Source organism: Urtica dioica, chromosome 8 (assembly GCF_054948205.1).
Source record: "Urtica dioica subsp. dioica isolate 48M chromosome 8, U.dioica_male_clone48M_v1_H2, whole genome shotgun sequence".
Classification (NCBI taxonomy): Eukaryota; Viridiplantae; Streptophyta; class Magnoliopsida; order Rosales; family Urticaceae; genus Urtica; species Urtica dioica.
The window spans coordinates 1,082,999-1,101,945 of NC_142763.1; the positions used below are offsets into that span (position 1 = coordinate 1,082,999).

The window sequence follows — 18,947 nt, forward strand, 5'->3', positions numbered from 1 at the left end:
GTTGACATTTAATATATATATATATATATATATATATATATATATATATATACATATATTATACGCAACAAATTATCGTTAGAGTAATTACCGCCGAAAATTTATTTTTATTTTAATTTCACTGTCAAACTAAACAGTATTTCTCAAAGCCGACATAAACAAGTTTAATATTATATATAAGTATATAACCCAATCATGCATGTGATGAAATGAGAAAACCGGCGTATCATTATTTTTCCTTGACACTCAATTTCATTTCTAGATGCATTCCGTGTCAATAATATAGCTGTGTATTATTTACTGCATCAAAATAAAAGATAAAAATACGGATATGATAAGGATTCATTAGGAAAATAGTCCATTAAAATGTTTGATATTGCTAAATAACCAATATTTGATTAATCTTAGGTAAATAACTATTTTTATGTATTTACAGACGTAAATCTTAGATAAATAATCACTTATATATATTAGATCACGTCATTATTTACGATTATTTATCTAAGATTTACCAAACGTTGGTTATTTAGCAATGTCAAACGTTTAAATTGACTATTTTCTTAATTTTCTGTAGGATAAACTATCAATGTATATACCAAATACTAATCGTTTTAAAAAAAAAATACCAAATACTAATAAAATTAGCTAAGTTATATATATATATATATATATATATATATATATATATAATGATTTAAAATACCATTATAGATCAGAAATAAACGGAGATACCAATAGAAATGTTACTACAAAAAATATAACGAAAATAACACTTAAATAACAATTATACAGATAAAGGCCTTGTTGTTTGTTTTGTATAACTTTTTTTTGACATACATATGATTCTAATTTAGGACGTTAGCAAAATCAGCTAATACAAAATAACAATTAAGAGTTAATATCGATAAAAATATATAATGTTTTTCAAAAATCATATTTATATACTTAATTTTTTTTGCGGCAAAAATACATCATGTTATGTTTTAGTTCCACCATAAGTATATAAGCCGTTAAGTATTTTTGCCGTTAAAAAAAAAGTATGTATATATGTATGATTTTTGGAAATTATTAAGTAATTTTTTTGTTATTAACTCTACCAATTAATAACAAACGACTACTAACGAGATAAACTATTCAATGCAAGAGTCATACACAAAATTAGGCATATTCAAATATTAAAAAATATTAGGTAGATACTGATTATTGTTAAATTTAATTTTTGTAACGAGTAGATACCGCAAATATTTTATTTACACTTTTGTCAAAACTTTTCCCCTACAAAATTATTAGCAAAAGCCAAAAATGACCATTAATTTCTTACAAAAAATAAATGAATAGAGAAATAAAGTATTATTGCGTTCAGACATCATATTTTGGCATGTCAATATTTTCACACACGTACTAATAATATATATTTTTTAGAATAAATTATCGACTTGGTGAATGGAAGTTCAACTACGTATATGATGAGATTCACTTTTATTATCTGTATTCCAAATTAATGGTCTCTCATGCATTCATCATTAACAAATTGAATTTTGTTTACGGTATAGGATTTTTTTTTTTTTTTTTTTTCCTATATATACACGATTTCATGAAATCTATATCACGATTTGCCCAAATTTAAATTATGATGCAAACAGATTACAGAATATTTGCCAAATCGGCAATCACTAGAAACATGACAACCAATTGATCCTAATTAACAAAAATAATAATAATTAAGGTTTCATTACATACATATATAAGTTATAATCATTCCATTAACGTGACAACCAATACTTTTCGCCTCTCCTCAAAATGACGCTTAGTCCCACTTATTCTTGATTAATTATACAAATCCAACTGTACGTACGTATACTGTTTCATTTTTACGAGTCATCACTATTTCTTATCATTCCGAATATTTAATAACTTATTTTTCCCATTCCAAAGACCACTTTATTTAAATTATATGCGCGTGATATATCTATCGGCTATCAAAGGACAATATATTCCGAGCAAAAAAAAAAAAAATCAAAGGACAATATATCTACGTGTCTAGGTTTGTACAACTTTCGAGTAATTATTTTATTTTAATTTTAGTTATTCTAATATTTTTAAAAAAATTATAACAAATTTTCGAATCTATCCGAATATATTTTTTTTCTCCTTCTTATTTTTGTTCTTTTATGTGATATATATTTCTCAAGTCGAGAGCCGTTTGTTCAACGTAATAAATAAAAAGCAGAGACGCTACAAATCAAAAACTCAAATTTTTTTTATTTTATTCCCCTCGGTGCTTTTACTTGATTGGTTTCTTTTCTTTTCTTTTTTACAACCCATAGAACAGAAACATGATTATTTATCTTTTGTTAATTGATTTAGGACAAGATAAAGCGTGCATCATTAGTTAATTACACACTATTTTTTTTTTTATGAAAGTTAATTACACACTATTTAATGATGGGGAATTTAACATTATAGAATTTCTCTTCAAATTACCCGTTGACACTCAAGAATAAAAAAGCATAAAATACCAAATAAACAATCGTATCGTGTCTCTTATAGCCTATAGTCTAGTAATAGTACGTGATTACGAAGAATGTGGACCCAAATGCAGAGGATCGTAGCCCAACACAGGCTTTGTTTGTGCTTTTCGTGGGATTCAAAAATCACAGAAGAAAATGCCATAGAATCAAATAAAGACAGGACTACGATCGGGTCCACCACATCATCCAATCACCGCGCGCTCTTTTCCCATATGGACCCACGTTGTCCTTCACCCAGATCCACTATTCGCGCGACACGTGTCTGAATACGAAAAACATCTCAAGCGTACGCCTTACGTTCACCCAAATAAATTTCATGTCCTTTACGATGGTCTAGATTTTAATGTATTTATGGTACATTCATTCATCAAAAAAGAAACTTAATAATAAAAAAAAAAATGGCACAAAAATAGAAATATGTGTTTTTACCTCGTTTCAGACTTTCAGTAAGAAGAATATCGAAGTGATTACAGAAAAACCACTTACTTGATATCACTTCAAGATTTAACTTTTTTTTTGTTAATTCTATCTGTAAATATGCATGTATTTATTTTATGACTATTTAATTGACGTAAGACTTCAAATATTTACACGTAAGTCAGCTCCACTTGGAAGAAACATTAAAAAGTAAAAAAAATCCAAGGTTTTGAAGATATTAAATGTATATATAGTGATGTCATAAATATGTATAATATTCTTATATTGAAATGTTATTCTTTTTTCTTCTTCTTTTTATATATAAAATAAATAAATTACACCATATCACACAAATTATCACGTAAAATTAGATACTAATTACATAGTATACTAACTTATTCAAACTTTATATATCAGATGATTTTTTTTAAGATACTAAAACATAAAGATCTTGAAATTAATTCTCTAATTAATCAATTTCCTGATATAAATATCTTCATTATCGAGGTCTAAATAATTTCTTTGTAAGTTGTGCTTATAAACTACTCAGTAAAACATACAGTAAATAAAAAGTGTAGATTAAAAAAAAAGGCTATACTGCATTGCAATGATAAATTTTGTAGAAGAAGAAAGGAGATTGTATAATAAAAAAGTTCAGGTGAAGAGAGAGCATATATAAATAAGACTTAAGAGACAAAAGCTTGTCCATGCATGTTGTCATGTTGGTCAGATGACCATGTTGCTCTTAACATCTTCTTCTCTCTTCAACTTTTCTCTTTTGTCTTTCACTTGAAGCTCAGAAGAGAGAGAGAGAGAGAGAGAGAGAGAGAGAGAGTTGAAGTGTCGTTTTAAGAAGAGGATCTGAACTCTGAAGGGGCTTCGATATCTTGGTATGAACGAATTGGATTTTGGAACAGCTGGTTTATAATTTAAATTATATATTATTTTATTCTTTATTTTTGTGGCTGGTGTGGTAATAGTAATACTAAAAATGCAAGCTTTTTAAAGTTCCCTGATGAGATTATAAATTATAATAGAGGAAACCAAAAAACAAAACTTTTCTCCTCTTCTTCTTCTTCTTCTTCTTCTTCTTCTTTGTTCATTCAATTGAAACCTCGTGAGCAGATACGGATTCTTCTGGAATCTCTCTCTGGTTTTGGGTAAGGACTGTTCATTCATTTTCACTGTTACTAGATTGAATTCGGATATAAATTATTAGTTTATTGATTGGGTATTGATTTACTCTGCGAGTTTAATCCTCTTCCATTAATGTAAGTCAGGTTCAAAAGAGGAATAATTGAGTATTTCCTTTAACTTCTTTGAATTTCCGAATCATATAATAAGCTCAAAAGCTTTGAAAACATCCAATAATGGCGTTTTTTTTTTCTTTCTTTCTTTCTATGAACTTTCTGCTTCTTACTTCGTTTGAATTCAGTTCCTATTTTTAGCTGGCACTGGCAGTAAAGAAAATAAAAACATTAATTTATTCCTTGTACAAAATTGCAGTGAAAGAAATGGATAATCTTGATTCGGAAGAGTCACCTAAAAGCAGCTAAAAAAAAAAATCAAAACACTCCTAAAAGCTGGCCATGGAGGATAAAGATGGGTAAGCAAAGCAAGCAAGCTTTTTTTTTTTTTTTTTTTTTTTTCTATTTATTTAGTAATAATTCACAATGTGGAATAGAAGATCATAAATAAATAAATAAAAATAAAAATTTGCCGAGGTGCAGCGAGAAGCGGTTTCCGAACGGGGACGTGTACGAGGGAGATTTCTCGGGGGCATTGCCGCACGGGAAGGGAAAGTACAGGTGGCGCGACGGGACGGCGTACGAGGGCGACTGGGAAGAAGGCAAGATGACGGGGAAAGGCAAGATGACGTGGCGCTCCGGCGGGACCTACGAGGGCGAGTTCTCGGGCGGGTATCTCCACGGGTTCGGCGTGTTCGTGGACGGGAAAGACGGGTCGGAGTACCGCGGGTCGTGGCGGATGAACGTGATCCACGGCGTCGGAGAGAAGCGATACGGCGGCTCCGGCGACTGCTACGAGGGCACGTGGAAGGAAGGGCTCCACGAGGGGAGCGGGAAGTACTCGTGGGCCCACGGGAACGGCGGGACCTACATCGGGAGCTGGAAATCCGGGAAGATGAACGGCCGCGGAGTCATGAAATGGCCCAACGGAGACCTCTTCGACGGGGTTTGGGCCAACGGGCTCAGGCACGGGAACGGGATTTACCGTTTTTGCGACGGCGGCGGGTACTACTTCGGGACGTGGAGCCGCGGGTTGAAGGACGGGAACGGGATTTTCTACCCCGCGGAGAGCCACGGGAAGAAGATCTTGCTTCCGTGCTCGTCGTTGGATTCCGAGGGGAGTCAGTCTCAGAGGTCGATGAAGCCTTCTTCGTCTTTGTCGTCGGCACAGACGCCTGGGGTGAGGCGGAGCGCCTCGGAGAGGTTTTCCGGCGGGGGTTTCACGAGAAGCTCGAGCCGGATTTCGAGCCGGAGAGAGAAAGAGAGAGTGAGCTCGAGCGCGGCGGCGGCGGCGGTGGCGGTGGCGGTGGAACAGCCGGCCGTCGAGGCCGAGGGCGTGGTGTACGAGAGGGAATACGTTCAAGGGGTTCTTATCAACGAAAAGGCCCGGCACTTTTCGGAGGTCTCCAAGAAGTGCAAAGCGCGGAACAAGTTTCACTCGGACAAGGTAATTTTTAGGGTCCATTAGGTAAATAGCCACATTTACAGCAGTTTGACATTGCTAAATAAGCCAACGTTTCGTAATCTGAGGTAAATAACAACTTTCATATATCTACATAAATCTTAGGTAAATAGCCTCTTTCATTTATTAGGCCACGTCATATCTATGGCTATTTACCTAAGATTTACGAAACGTTGGGTATATAGCAATTCCAAACGTATTAGTTGGCTATTTATCTAATTTTTTGGTAATTTTATGAGTATTGTAATGATACTAGTAAGTAAATAAGTATGGGGTTATATAGAATACTTAGAAAGCAAGTTAGCCTATAGAAGAGATATTAGTTGGAAGAAAAGATTCCTTAGAGAGAACACAGACTTGTTAGCCACCCTAAGGACGGACTTATAGATACAAGAAACCGAAATTTAGTAGATTAGTTTTACTGATTTACACTTCCGGGTCTAATAGGTGAGTAAGAAGGCTTCGTCTTCGTGTATAGACGTGATCGAGGGACGGTGGAGCCATTATCTGAGTCTCAGCTTGCAACTCGGAATCAGGTTAATACTTTTTTATGATCGAGTTCCGTTCGGCTCGGTTTGGTCAATTAATAAAACCGGGTTGTTTTATTTTATTTGTTTATTTACGCTGATAGGTACACCGTCGGGAAAATAACCCCGGTTCCGGTGCGTGAAGTTCGGTCGTCTGATTTCGGAGACCGAGCGAGGATAAAAATGTATTTTCCGAGAAGAGGTTCACAATTCACGCCCCCGCACGATTCGATTGATTTCTATTGGAAAGACTATTGCCCAATGGTCTTCAGGTATTCTTTTATTTCCGATTTTTAATCAAGAAAATAAAACAATAGTGTAGATAGAACAATCAAAACATGGAACGGTTTAGAACATCACATAAACCAAAACTTGTGACCCAGAATCAGAATTCCTTCCTTGTGTTTAGAATTCAATCGATATTCATTTTCTCTTTGTGACGTAAAGGTCTTTAAAGGAGTAGTGACCGTTGGAATAGTTTAGTATGATGAAATTTTTAAGGGGAAAGAAAATCTTCTAGGCAACTCTTAGGATTAATCTTTGGCTCTACATAAAAAAAGCGAAAATATTAATCTAAGATTCACAATCATCTTAAACCTTGATTGGCTCTCTAAAACAGAACACAAAATAAAAATAACTAAAACCAGTGCCTTCTTGCGAGAGAAGGATATTTGCTCATTCTTGATTAACGGTTTCCAAAAAAAAACATTATCCCTTGGGATTAAACATGAATAGAATTTCCTTTGAATGGTAAAGGTTGATTGGTTTATGTTTGGCGTTTATTTTGTTATAATCAGAAATTTGAGAGAGATGTTCAAGTTAGACGCGGCAGACTACATGATGTCCATTTGTGGCGACGATGGTCTCAGAGAGCTTTCTTCTCCGGGAAAAAGTGGCAGCATTTTCTATCTCTCTCACGACGATCGATTTGTTATCAAGACACTGAATAGATCCGAGCTCAAGGTACCGAAAAAACTCGTACAAACATCGTATTCACACCCTTATAAAACAATGATTCCATTGCCACTAGTGTCGTTCGAATCAATCAATCGAATCGCCTTCTTTGTGTGTAGGTTTTGCTAACGATGTTGCCCAACTATTACAGTCATGTCGGAGAACACGAAAACACTCTCATCACGAAATTCTTCGGGCTTCATCACATAAAGCTAAAAGGCGGAAGAAAGGTATCTACTTTATAGGATTTTTTCATTTCTTGACAAGGCATGTTATGTAACATTCTTTTTAGTTGACCCTTTTTTTTTTTGGTTGGGCTTGTCTAGGTGCGTTTCGTGGTCATGGGAAATATGTTTTACACCGAACTACAGATTCATCGACGCTATGATTTAAAAGGGTCAACTCATGGGAGATTCACGGACCCTGATAAAATCGACCAAAATACCACGATGAAAGATTGCGATCTACAATACGAGTTTCACATGGACAAATTGTTGCGAAGCTCCTTGTTTAAGTAAGTTCCGTATGAAAATACCACAAATTTTGTATTTTTTTTTTCTTTTGGTTCTCTTCTTTCTTGGGCGCGAAGATAAAGAACAAAAAGTTGACCTTTTATTTTCCTGTCAATGTTGGCAGACAAATATCATTGGACTGCAAGTTCTTGGAGTCTCAGTGCATAATCGATTATAGCCTCTTGGTGGGTTTACATTTTAGAGCTCCCGAACAGCTCAGAAGCCTCAAACCCCCCGATGCAATGCAGAATCTCGATAGTTTTTTTCCGTCGGAAAAAGGTTTTTTTTTTTTTACTCTTTCACTTTCTTATCGTGGATCTTCAATATAGGCGATCTTACTGATTCTGATTGTGAGTAGGTGAAAATTCAAATTCAATGCGGGACCAGATTCCCCCGAATGCGTTGATACTAGTGACCCACGAGCCCGGGTCTGTCAGCTCCGTCCCCGGGCCCCACATAAGAGGGAAAACACTGAAAGCATATTCTTTAGGGGACAGAGAAGTCGATGTTTTGCTTCCCGGTACCGCTAGGTAAGCTTTTTCTATAATTTTGAACAGTCCACAATTATAGGCATTTTCAGTGAAACTCATTTCTCATATCCATTAAAAATGTTTGGGAGTAAAGTTAGCTTTTTTAAGCAGTGCTGAGTGTCTAAATTTAGACCACTCTTCCTTTTAAGTCTTCAAAAAGTTTATTGAAAAAAAAAATCAGTTTAGAATTTAATTTCTCCAATAAAAAGTCATTTAAAAAAAGAAAAAAAAAAAAAAAAGCCGGATCATCTGCCAATCTGTCCTCTTGTTATGTTTTCTTTTATGACATGTACCATCACTTTTTTTCTTGTAATTTCTTTATGTTAAAAAAATGTAATAATTGAAATGGAGAGACAAGAAAATGACTTTCCCGGCTTTGTTTATTTGACTAAAATAACTCATCCCGTTCGAGAGTTACTTTGAATAATTGTCTTTTGCTTTTTATAATTATTATTTGTGTCGAGTTAGGTTGCGAGTGCAATTGGGAGTGAACATGCCGGCCCAAGCACGGCACAAGCTTCCCCACGACGAAGCGGACTCGAAAGACGTCGAGCTCTTCGAGGTGTACGACGTCATCGTTTACATGGGCATAATCGACATTTTGCAAGAATACGACTTGAGGAAGAGACTCGAACGCGCCTGCAAGTCCATGAAGTTCGACCCCGAATCTATCTCCGTTGCCGAGCCGGGATTGTACGCCCGCCGTTTCACCAAATTCTTGGAGAAAATTTTTCCCAATCACTCGTGATCAAACGAACGATGATCCCGGGTTTCATTTCTCCCTTGCTTTCGAGTTATATATATATTTAAAAAAAAAGAAGAGAGAGAGATCCTTAAAAAAGAAGGTTTTTTTTTTTCTGTCTTGGCATGGTTAAAATAAATCAATTCTTTCATTATTCTTGTAAAAAATTGTTGTATAGATGTATAACCATGTAGTAATTATTTCTTGGGAAGCTACATGTTGTGCATGTTCATGGTTTTTTTCTTACCCAGCATAAAAAAGTTTACTATAGACACAGTCAACTATTTTAAAAAGATGAAAACACTGACATAAATTTGGAGGAATTACCGAATTGCCCATTCTTTAAATACTGACATGCGAGGTCTCCTCTTTCACAGGCTCGATCTTCCAAATAACGAAGTCTCTTCGTTACTCAAGTTTAAAGTTTTTTTTTTTTTTTTTTTTTTTTTGTGCGTAAATGTTCAACATAATTAATTATACAGATACTATATGTGTGACATGTCGTTCGAATTTAACAAAATTGATGGCATAACTTGGCTAGTTTGAGACTATTTCAATAAGCTGGTGGGTATACAAAATTAATTGAATGATTTTGCTAGTTTGAGACTATTTCAATGGAATTTCTTTGAGGTGCTGGTATAGTAAAAAAAAAAGAGATATCGTAAGAAATCAAAAATTTCGAATTAATCGTTTTACAGAATTCAATGACAATACTCTCATTTTACTTCTCTTTTTCTTGTATCACTTAGTAAAAAAAATGAATTAAAACTGATTATTTAGACCATTTTTGACAAATTAAATACCGACACGTCAATGAACTAGATCATATAAACAGTGGCTTACTATTTATTAGTTTCAGATGGTTATATGAGACCAAGAGAAAGAGAAGAAGACAAAACATATTTTTTTTTTTTTTTTTTTTGCTTCCAATATGATAAATTTAGTTGTTTTCGACCATATAATTCCAAGATAGAATACAAGCATCAAATATAGTCCTGGCACACCAGAAGAAATGCCAGAAAAAAATTAACCTTTTTTTTTCCTCTCTCCTTCTCTTCTCTTTCTTGAATTCAGTCCTCGAATTAAAAAAGCAGCAGAGATCGTCTCATCACTTGGATCCGAACCCGAAAGACAATTTGGGTCTGGACTTGTTCTTACCGAGCAGCTTGATCTGGTTCAGGCGCTCTTGCTCTTCCTCTTGCTTCTTCCTCCGCATCGCCTCCTCTTTCTGTCTCTGCAACTCCTCGAGCTCGCGGTACCGCTCTTCCTCTCTCCTCTGCTGCTCCAAAGCCTCTTTCCTCTGAGACTCTTCGACCCGTCTCCGATTCTCTTCAAGCATTTTCTCGAGCTCTTCTTTCTCTCTCCGAGCTTGTTCCTGTGACCGGCCAAATTGAAAATGTTGGAACCTCTAGATTGTTATTTTTATTTTATAACCGTGGTGTTCTGGTTATATATTCCACGAGGCCTTGACATTATCGACCGCGAGACTACCTCAGTGACCCCAATTGTGGCGTCCACAGAGAATCGAACCGGGGACTGACAAGGTCCCAAGAATCGTGTATATGAACCCAACCCAGATACCGTATTTTGTTTCTTAAACCTCTCAATTAAACCCCGAGATCCCGCAAGAGCAAATCAAAAGAGATCCCGAGTATAGTTCATTGGCGGTGTGTGTAGTGAATGTTTGATTACAGGTTCGCATTCTTACAATGAACAAAAATCTTGTTAATAACTGATATTTTTAACTTTAGTTTTTCTCTCTAGCTATGCTAAGACAGATAATAATAAAAGATTGGAAAGAGAAAAGAAAAGAAAAGTCTTTTACATTGTTTCCTTCTTACTCTAATTTTTAATAAGTACCCTGTAAAATTACTTCCAAAGATTGCATAATTGAATGTTTTAATTTAGATGGAAAAAAAAATATAATTGTGGAGTCCAAATGAGAGTTTTGAAAAATTTACCTCCTTTTCTCTAGCCTCAACAATGGCGGCTTGCTTTTCCTTCTCAAGTTCAATGGCAACTTCGTCAAAGAGTCTTTTCCGTCCCTCCTCAAAACGCTTTTCTATTTCGACTCTAATTTCCTCAGAATTCAATCTCTCCTCGACCTTTTTACGAATCGCTTCTTCTACTCGCTTTGCCGTCTCTTCTTCGAGCAGTTTTAGCTCTGCTTCTTGCTGTCGCCTGAGAGTGAAGGAGAGGGGAAAAAAAAAGTTAAGCTAGAAAGTGACCTCTCGTAATAACTCCGGCTAAAGCCAATTCTGAATCAACATCTGATCTTTTGTTCTCCCTTTCTTTCTTTCCTTCCTTCTATTGTTTTTTTCAAACTAACAAACACCAACTGACCTTTGGGAGTGCAAAGGTACTAGATAGATATATATGTGTTTCGCTTTTAAGGCATACCTCTAATTGAATCTGATCCAAACAAATGAGTAATAAAACTGGTGAACAGTAGATAAACGAGGGACGATATTGATCATCATTTATAATTAGTATCTTCCTCGAGAAAAGCCTGCGGAAGAAATTGTCAAAGTAATAACCTGTTGCAGTTTTAAAACTAACCATCTTTGCCATATAAGAACTATAGCTTAATGAGTGATCAAAGTTAAGTGCTTCGGACTGACTTCAGAGTGCTCTCTGTGGTCAATTTTACACTACCATAACCACCAAACATGTGCTCTCTAATGACCGAATTTATTGACTAGCCAATGTGCTTGAAATGAAACCAAGGCTCATACAAAAGATGTAGCACATGCATTTAACCAGACAGTATTTCAATATCTGGACACAAAGCCGTGACAATGCCAAGAAAGTTCCACAATACTTTCACTTGCTGAAAAAATCAGGAACAAGTTATAAGCAAATGGGTAAACTTTAGGCTTCAAAACGTAATTAACTATACATATCAAACCGTTTTATTTTGCGGGGCACGGTCACAAAAGGCCGTCTTTACTTTGTGGGCACAGATACAAAAGGCCGTCTTTACTTTGTGGGCACAGATACAAAAGGCCGTCTTTACTTTGTGGGCACAGATACAAAAGGACATCTATAGTTAGTTTCCATGAGGAAAGTTCTACAGTCCTAAGACTTGCGCTTGCGTCAAAAAACAGGACCAAGAGATACGCAAATGGCAATTTTTTGTCCTCGCATAGTCAAGCTTGCATATTGTTAGTGACTAAAATAAATAAATCTTTTGTGGGCACAGTCACAAAAGGCCACCTCTAGTTTGTTGCCATAACTAGGAAACGCTCCAATACCATGCCGGGCTTTTTTTCTATTTTTTAAAAAGGTACCAATGAAAGAATAATTATTCACCGACCCAATATAACCCAAGAGAGAAATATAATAGCTAGCAGATAGGTAAAGTTCAAGCCCATATCTGAAATAAATAAAAAAATAATACCCCAAACATAAAATAAAATGGTCATAGAAACTATAACATATGTAAGAAAACAGAAGTGAGCTGGTATACCTTTTCTTCTCATCTTCTTCCTCTTTTCTCAATTTTTCAATAGCATTTTTGCGCTCAACTGACCCAAGGCTTGGGCTGGAAGATTTACGAACCGGTGACGGAGACAAACTCCGACTCCTCTGCCGTTTGTGATGTCTCGGAGTTCGAGAATGACTCCGGCGACGTCTCGGTGTTGGGGACCGGCTCTTGCGGCGTCTGGGTGAAACAGATCGGCTTTTCCTTCTGTGAAGTAATGTCAAAGTTTGAGAAAACCACGGACGTACTAGAGGCAATATGTCAACCGATACAAACAATATAAGTTAACCACCTCTTTACATCAGCAGAGAAACCAAAAAGCTTACAGTTACCTCATACACTGTAAAGAATAACCTCTGTGCTCCGTCTTTTATCACATGAAGAAGCAAATGTCACAATCGAAGAAACAGCGCATCACCTGCTCGCTTCCCATAATGTGGGAAGAAACTGGTTTTTTTTTTTTTTTTTTCTTTTTCGTTTCTTTTCTTTTCTTCTTGGGATAGGGCATGATATATTTCTACCTTGGCTTATAACTGTACTTAATATTATAGTTATTATCATTTAATTCCATCTACTAGTATTTGGCATTCAAATCTCACGTTACGACAATCTACGTTCCCAAATTGAGGTCGAAGAGCAATCAGATCATTCCGAAACAAACCTTCAACAAAGACAACTACACGACGCCCTAAAAACCATCTTCAGAAGCATGAGAAAATAAAAGGCACAAACTAAAATACTCAATCCAAGCCATGAAGTGCAGAAACAAAGTTGCGAATATATTTCCAATAAGCATTCAAGCACAAAGTAATGCTATATATTTACAGTAACAGTTTGAACTGAAAAGATGCATATAATAATAATAAGCCCAGATCATCAATAACTATTACTTTGTGCTATAAACTTAGAATGATTAACAAATTAGAATACGCAGACTCTTCAACAAATACGAACCTTCATCGTTTGTACAAGTAATTTTGAGACTTGGTTCAATCAATCGAGTACAACAAGTAACAGCGAAAAATAAACAGGATCACCTGCTATGCGAATAGGACGAATATGGAGACCGGCTCCGATCCCTTCTGCTTCTCCGGCTTATTCTGTTTCCGGTCGGAGACGGTGAACGTCTTCGCCGGTACACCGGCGATCGCGACCTAGACAGATCTCTAGGCATCTTCTTCAACTTCCTCTCACTTTCTAAGTCGAAATTAACATCAACTGAGTTTCCTTTTATTTGCCTGAGAAACCGAAGATGAAATTAACATTTTTTAAACAAAAGTATAACCATCATACACTTTGCTGAGCTGCAATATAGAATCAAACCAGTCCCGATCTTGATCAATCACTCACTAAAACGCAGAGTGTGTAACTCAAAACACAATTCTCAGCTTCGAACAACAACAACAACAAAAACCCCCAAAATTACGGTATATTGCAAATCCAAAAGGCTCAGTATTTACGTAAGCAGAGAAGCGAGAAAAAAAAAAAAAAGACGGTGATCATGTCAATTAGTGAATACGCCTCGATAAACGAAAGTAAAAGCACGCTCGATAAAGCTGCCAAACTGAGTTTGAGCAATTCAGTCATGAATTTCACATGAAAGCATATCAACATCTACCTGAACTGATATCTTCTTCAACCTTTCGGGTTTCTATCGGGACGATAAACAGAAACCCTAGATCAAAGAGTTCAACGGCCGGAGTTCTCGGATATGTCGAACGTTAGCCCTAGATAACACGGAAAACGCCTAAACCAAACCCTAGAGAGAGACAGAGAATGATGATTTTAATTTTATTATTACTTTTGTTGGAATTATTCAACATTGAAATGCAAAGGGGTTTGTGGCTTAGCTTATTAATTTTATTATTCCTATTTTTTTTTCTTTTACACTAATTTAATTCTAATTATTTTTATATATTTTTATCAAATAATTTTGTTGAGATCACCAAAATTTATAATGATTTTTTACAATCTATAAATTCGCACTTTAATATATTTTTTTATATATAAAAAATATCTTATTATCATTATTAGTTATATTTTATATTAATAAATAATTATTGGTTACAAGTATTAATATATATTTTAAAAAACACTAAATCAGCTTTTGCTAACAGTTACGGCTATTTTATAATAGTTTACTAAACATCTATCTATTTTTTTTTTAAACAGCAGTTTTTTCGTACAACAGATCTAAAAGCATTTTCTTAAAAGTAAAACTACGTCAAACATAGTCAAAATCTAAAAGGTAAAAACGATGTTAAGTATAAAATTAATTTGATAACTTTTCCTATAAATAATGCTTATATTTCTCTAAACAACTTTTTTCTTTACAATTGTTATAATACTAATATGTTATAGTTGCACAAAAAAAAAAAAAAAATTGTTGTTTGTAATTTGTTGTAGGTTAAAAAATAAATCTAGCTAATTTCTCGTAAATGAGTATGAGCACTACTCAAAGCCAAAGGCAAAGATTTATAAACTATGCTATGATATGGTAAACACTACTTTTTAGTTTGTGAGCTTAGTGTTTCTTAGATGAAAAAAAAAAAAAAATAGTAAGAGACATTGTAGCGTTGAGAGTTCATCTTCCTTGATTTCTCAAATAAGGGAGTTAAGAGACCCTTTTTTTTATAAAAACTCGAGGCATATCTAATAGAGACTATTTTCACAAGATGAAAACGAAGGGAACAAAAGTCAACCTCTAATATGTATACACGGCTATTCGCCTATTTTTGGCAAGTCTACATTTGAATGTTTGTAAAAAAAAAATGACATCAATATAGTCCATTTCATTAATATTTTACCTGATTTTATTATGACATGTATATTTATATATATATATGTGTGTGTGTGTGTGTGTGTGTGTGTGTGTTTTTCATCCTTAATTAGTGTTTTGAGTTTATTTTACTTATATTTTAGGTGACAATGCACAATACGTATGACATCTCTACTTAACATTATTGACCCCTACAAAATAGTAGAAGCAAAGTTTAGCTCATCCCTTTCGATTACATGCTCTGAGGGGTTAAGAGAGTGTTTTTATTATAAACGAGGTGAGATTATAATTTAGACTAAAAAAAGGGGATAACTTTAACTAAGTAAAAATATAAGGTCTACTTTCAAATTATCACAAACATATATTCTAAATACAGAACAACCTTAAATAAAAACAAATAGACGAAATTCAGAGCGATAAAGAGAGCGAAAGAGATCTGTGAGTGGCAAGGTTATACTCAGTCTCTGTGTAAATTCTTCGCGTTACGTTGCATATACATATATACACACACACATATATATACATACAGAGTGAGAGAGAACGATGAAGAAGATTATGAAGAGCTCGGCGATGATAGCAATGGCGATACTTATTGGCATGGTTGGAGAGATCGAAGGCATTTGGCTAACCCTACCACCTTCGGGGACAAAGTGCGTTTCAGAGGAAATTCAGAACAACGTCGTCGTTTTGGGCGATTACGTCGTCGTTTCGGACGATCACACTCGAAGCCCAACCATCTCCGTCAAGGTTTTATTTTTTTTCTCTCCTTCTTTTTCTCTATATCTTTCTAGATTACTTTGAATTTTTCGTTTGAATTTTGTATCGTATTAAATTAGAGAGAAAAAAAAAAAAAAAAAATGAAATGAAGGATTTTGGTTCAGGAAAAAATTCGATTCCTTATTTAGAAAGTTATTGAATTGGTTAGCAATTGCTCAAGACTTGCACTTCGTTCCGTGAATATCTCCGATTCATTTAAAACAAAGAAAATTCCGAATTTGGAAAGTTTGTATCTTTTCAGATGTTGGTCCCAACTCCAAATCCAATATTAGTTTCTTGCCTTTAACATGTTTTCTATTGGGAAACAATTAATTTTAAGTTATCACTATCAGTAGTTATATTCATTAATAACTATTAAGGAACTAATGGTTGACGATCAAGGAATCAATTCTAAAATGTTTGAAATCGATAAGCATATGCTGAAAAGAATGTGATTGTTGGATTGAATTTTGAATAGGAAAAAAAATGTGATTATTTGTTCCTGTCAGTTGTATTAACTTATACTTAAATTTAATAGTCAATAAATAAAAGCTATTCATGAATCCGAGTGCACTCAATTTCTGCATCCAGTGCATATAAGTAGAAAGAAAAATAGAATGCAAACCTTGAAGTTTTGCAGTAAAGAAAGACTGATTTTTATTTATTTATTTATTTATATTTACATTTATTTATATCAGGTGACTTCTCCGTATGGGAACAATCTTCACGAAGTGGGTAACACGACTCACGGTCAGTTTGCTTTCACGACTCACGAAGCTGGAAACTATTTGGCTTGCTTTTGGCTCGACGGTTCCAATCACGGCAGCGCCGAAGTGAGCGTCAACATTGACTGGAAAACCGGGATCGCCGCTAAAGATTGGGACTCCGTCGCAAGAAAAGAGAAGATTGAGGTGAGCTCGTAAAGTTGAAAACTTCAATCAACACGCCATTATGCTCTTTTGACTCTTGTTTGGGAACAAAAAAAAGTTTTAGGGGATGCGTAAGAAAAAATATATATTCAGGGGGGCATACATGAAAAAATCATATAATTATACGCTAAAAATGTAAAAGATGGTATACATTAGGGGTGAAAAAGTATTGTTTTATAAAATTTCATGGGAATCCTCGCGTGAATTTCAGAGGTTTTCGTCAAGAAATGGAAATTTTTGGGCTTTTTTAAACTTTAGCTTCACTTGATATTACAAACTTTTTTATTGGTAACTTTTCCGAGTTTATGTTTCAAGAATTGTGCTCGTTGAGTTTCCAAAAAGTAAGTTTCTTTTGCAACATTAGGGCGTGGAATTGGAGCTAAAGAAACTCGAAGGAGCTGTTGAGTCCATCCATGAGAATCTCCTTTACCTCAAGAGCAAGTAAATCATGTTTCATATCTCTCAACAAGACCACACTTACTTTTCATTTTTCATCATCTTCTCTCAACACCTTTTGCTTTGTTTGTCTCAACAGGGAATCGGAGCTGAGGAACGTCAGCGAAAAAACGAACGCGAGAGTCGCGTGGCTTAGTTTGATCTCCGTTGCTGTTTGCATTTCCGCTTCGTCGCTGCAGATTTGGCACTTGAAGCGCTTCTTCCAAAAAAAGAAGCTCATCTAGATTATTACATAACCTACTTCTCCGAATATTTTGGTTTTTCTTTTTCCGTGTTTGTTTGGTTGTAGAGTTTTTTTTTTTTTTTTTAAATGCCACTTACAAACAGAATGGACGAATTACAGTTTTCACTGCTAAATAATGTAATACTTAAATACGTCAAAATAAAAACTTGCATTCTGAGAATTCTGATTAAAGAACGCTTCTGAACAAGTTAATTTATAAGCATGACGTTTATTTGTTTATTTGTTCTTCTTGTCGTATCTTCTATAATATTTCGTTTATTTATTCATTAATTTTTCTTGTCGTTTCTTTTATAATATGTCGTTTATTTATTCATTAGTTTTTACTTGTCGTTTATTTTATAAATATGTCGTTTATTTATTCATTTGTTTTTTCTTGTCGTTTTATTTGTAATATGTCGTTTATTTATTCATTAGTTTTCAATTGTCGTTTCTGTTATAAATATGTCATTTATTTGTTCATTTGTTTTTCTTGTCGCTTCTTTGCTTTTGTTCTGTCGTTTCTTTTATCATATGTCGTTTATTCCTTCATTAGTCTTTACTTGTCGTTTTTGTTATCAATATGTCGTTTTGCATTTGTTCTTGTCGTATCTTTAATAAATATGTCGTTTGTTGTTCTTGTCGTTTCTTTTATAAATATGTAATTCATTTAGCTTTTATTTGTCGTTTCTGTAATAAATATGTCGTTTATATATTCATTTGTTTTTTCTTGTCGTTTCGTTTCTAATATGTCGTTTATTTATTAATTAGTTTTTACTTGTCGTTTCTATGTTTTTATTCTGTCGTTTCTTTTATAATATGTCGTTTATTCATTCATTAGTTTTTACTTGTCGTTTCTGTTATAAATATGTTGTTTTACATTTGTTCTTGTTGTTTCTTTAATAAATATGTCGTTTGTTGTTCTTGTCGTTTCTTTTTATAAATATGTTAATTCATTGTTTTTATTTGTCGTTTCTGGAATAAATATGTCGTTTATTTATTCATTTGTTTTTTCTTGTCGTTTCGTTTATAATATGTCGTTTATTTATTCATTAGTTTTTACTTGTCGTTTCTATTGTAAATATGTCGTTTATTTCTTCATTTATTTTTCTTGTCGTTTATTTGTTTTTCTTCTGTCGTTTCTTTTATAATATGTCGTTTATTCATTCATAAGTTTTTATATGTCGTTTCTGTTATAAATATGTCGTTTTGCATTTGTTCTTGTCGTTTCTTTAATTAATATGTCATTTATTGTTCTTGTCGTTTCGTTCATAAATATGTTAATTCATTTAGCTTTTATTTGTCGTTTCTGTAGAAAAATGCCGTTTATTCCAGTCAGAGACATGATAATAACAACATTTAAAATTATTTAATTACTAGTCAGAGACATGATGATAGTTT

General features: G+C 34.3%; 3 protein-coding genes across 6 annotated transcripts; 2 read left to right on the forward strand and 1 right to left on the reverse strand.

Annotated features, from left to right (window-relative positions):
• The first annotated feature begins 3,571 nt into the window (after positions 1–3,571).
• On the forward strand, positions 3,572–9,164 carry LOC149386996 (phosphatidylinositol 4-phosphate 5-kinase 8-like). Of its 2 annotated transcripts, XM_089623307.1 has the most exons (12): positions 3,572–3,838; positions 4,074–4,108; positions 4,455–4,554; positions 4,679–5,642; positions 6,105–6,193; positions 6,289–6,456; positions 6,982–7,147; positions 7,258–7,368; positions 7,465–7,652; positions 7,775–7,929; positions 8,009–8,180; positions 8,649–9,164. In XM_089623307.1, the coding sequence occupies exons 3-12, from the start codon at positions 4,538–4,540 to the stop codon at positions 8,926–8,928; spliced, it is 2,310 nt and encodes a 769-aa protein (XP_089479433.1). In that variant the 5' UTR covers positions 3,572–3,838; positions 4,074–4,108; positions 4,455–4,537; the 3' UTR covers positions 8,929–9,164. The 2 variants fall into 2 exon arrangements, with proteins under 2 accessions (XP_089479433.1, XP_089479432.1); XM_089623306.1 differs by lacking the exon at positions 4,074–4,108.
• Positions 9,165–9,827: 663 nt separating this feature from the next.
• LOC149386997 (arginine/glutamate-rich 1 protein) lies at positions 9,828–14,212 on the reverse strand. 3 transcript variants are annotated; one of them, XM_089622944.1, is made up of 5 exons: positions 14,025–14,212; positions 13,444–13,644; positions 12,392–12,613; positions 10,884–11,103; positions 9,828–10,297 (listed from the first exon to the last, which is right to left on the reverse strand). In XM_089622944.1, the coding sequence occupies exons 2-5, from the start codon at positions 13,578–13,580 to the stop codon at positions 10,031–10,033; spliced, it is 846 nt and encodes a 281-aa protein (XP_089479070.1). In that variant the 5' UTR covers positions 13,581–13,644; positions 14,025–14,212; the 3' UTR covers positions 9,828–10,030. The 3 variants fall into 3 exon arrangements, with proteins under 3 accessions (XP_089479070.1, XP_089479072.1, XP_089479071.1); XM_089622946.1 differs by lacking the exons at positions 13,444–13,644; positions 14,025–14,212 and adding exons at positions 12,739–13,067; positions 13,139–13,438; XM_089622945.1 differs by lacking the exons at positions 13,444–13,644; positions 14,025–14,212 and adding an exon at positions 12,739–13,438.
• Positions 14,213–15,563: 1,351 nt separating this feature from the next.
• On the forward strand, positions 15,564–17,730 carry LOC149386998 (transmembrane emp24 domain-containing protein p24delta3-like). The gene is made up of 4 exons (XM_089623575.1): positions 15,564–15,932; positions 16,640–16,852; positions 17,235–17,311; positions 17,406–17,730. The coding sequence occupies exons 1-4, from the start codon at positions 15,729–15,731 to the stop codon at positions 17,548–17,550; spliced, it is 639 nt and encodes a 212-aa protein (XP_089479701.1). The 5' UTR covers positions 15,564–15,728; the 3' UTR covers positions 17,551–17,730.
• The last annotated feature ends 1,217 nt before the right edge of the window (positions 17,731–18,947 follow it).

What these genes read in the sequence shown, in the direction of transcription:
- LOC149386998 (XM_089623575.1), top strand. Translation starts at nt 15,729, where the DNA reads ATGAAGAAGATTATGAAGAGCTCGGCGATGATAGCAATGGCGATACTT. An exon ending in GCCCAACCATCTCCGTCAAG is followed by an intron (nt 15,933 to 16,639) that starts GTTTTATTTTTT and finishes TATTTATATCAG; the next exon opens with GTGACTTCTCCGTATGGGAA. An exon ending in CAAGAAAAGAGAAGATTGAG is followed by an intron (nt 16,853 to 17,234) that starts GTGAGCTCGTAA and finishes TTGCAACATTAG; the next exon opens with GGCGTGGAATTGGAGCTAAA.
- LOC149386997 (XM_089622944.1), bottom strand. Translation starts at nt 13,580, where the DNA reads ATGCCTAGAGATCTGTCTAGGTCGCGATCGCCGGTGTACCGGCGAAGA. An exon ending in GAAGAAGATGAGAAGAAAAG is followed by an intron (nt 11,104 to 12,391) that starts GTATACCAGCTC and finishes CTTCACTCTCAG; the next exon opens with GCGACAGCAAGAAGCAGAGC. An exon ending in TTGAGGCTAGAGAAAAGGAG is followed by an intron (nt 10,298 to 10,883) that starts GTAAATTTTTCA and finishes GGCCGGTCACAG; the next exon opens with GAACAAGCTCGGAGAGAGAA.
- LOC149386996 (XM_089623307.1), top strand. An exon ending in TATTGCCCAATGGTCTTCAG is followed by an intron (nt 6,457 to 6,981) that starts GTATTCTTTTAT and finishes TGTTATAATCAG; the next exon opens with AAATTTGAGAGAGATGTTCA. An exon ending in TTGCTTCCCGGTACCGCTAG is followed by an intron (nt 8,181 to 8,648) that starts GTAAGCTTTTTC and finishes GTGTCGAGTTAG; the next exon opens with GTTGCGAGTGCAATTGGGAG.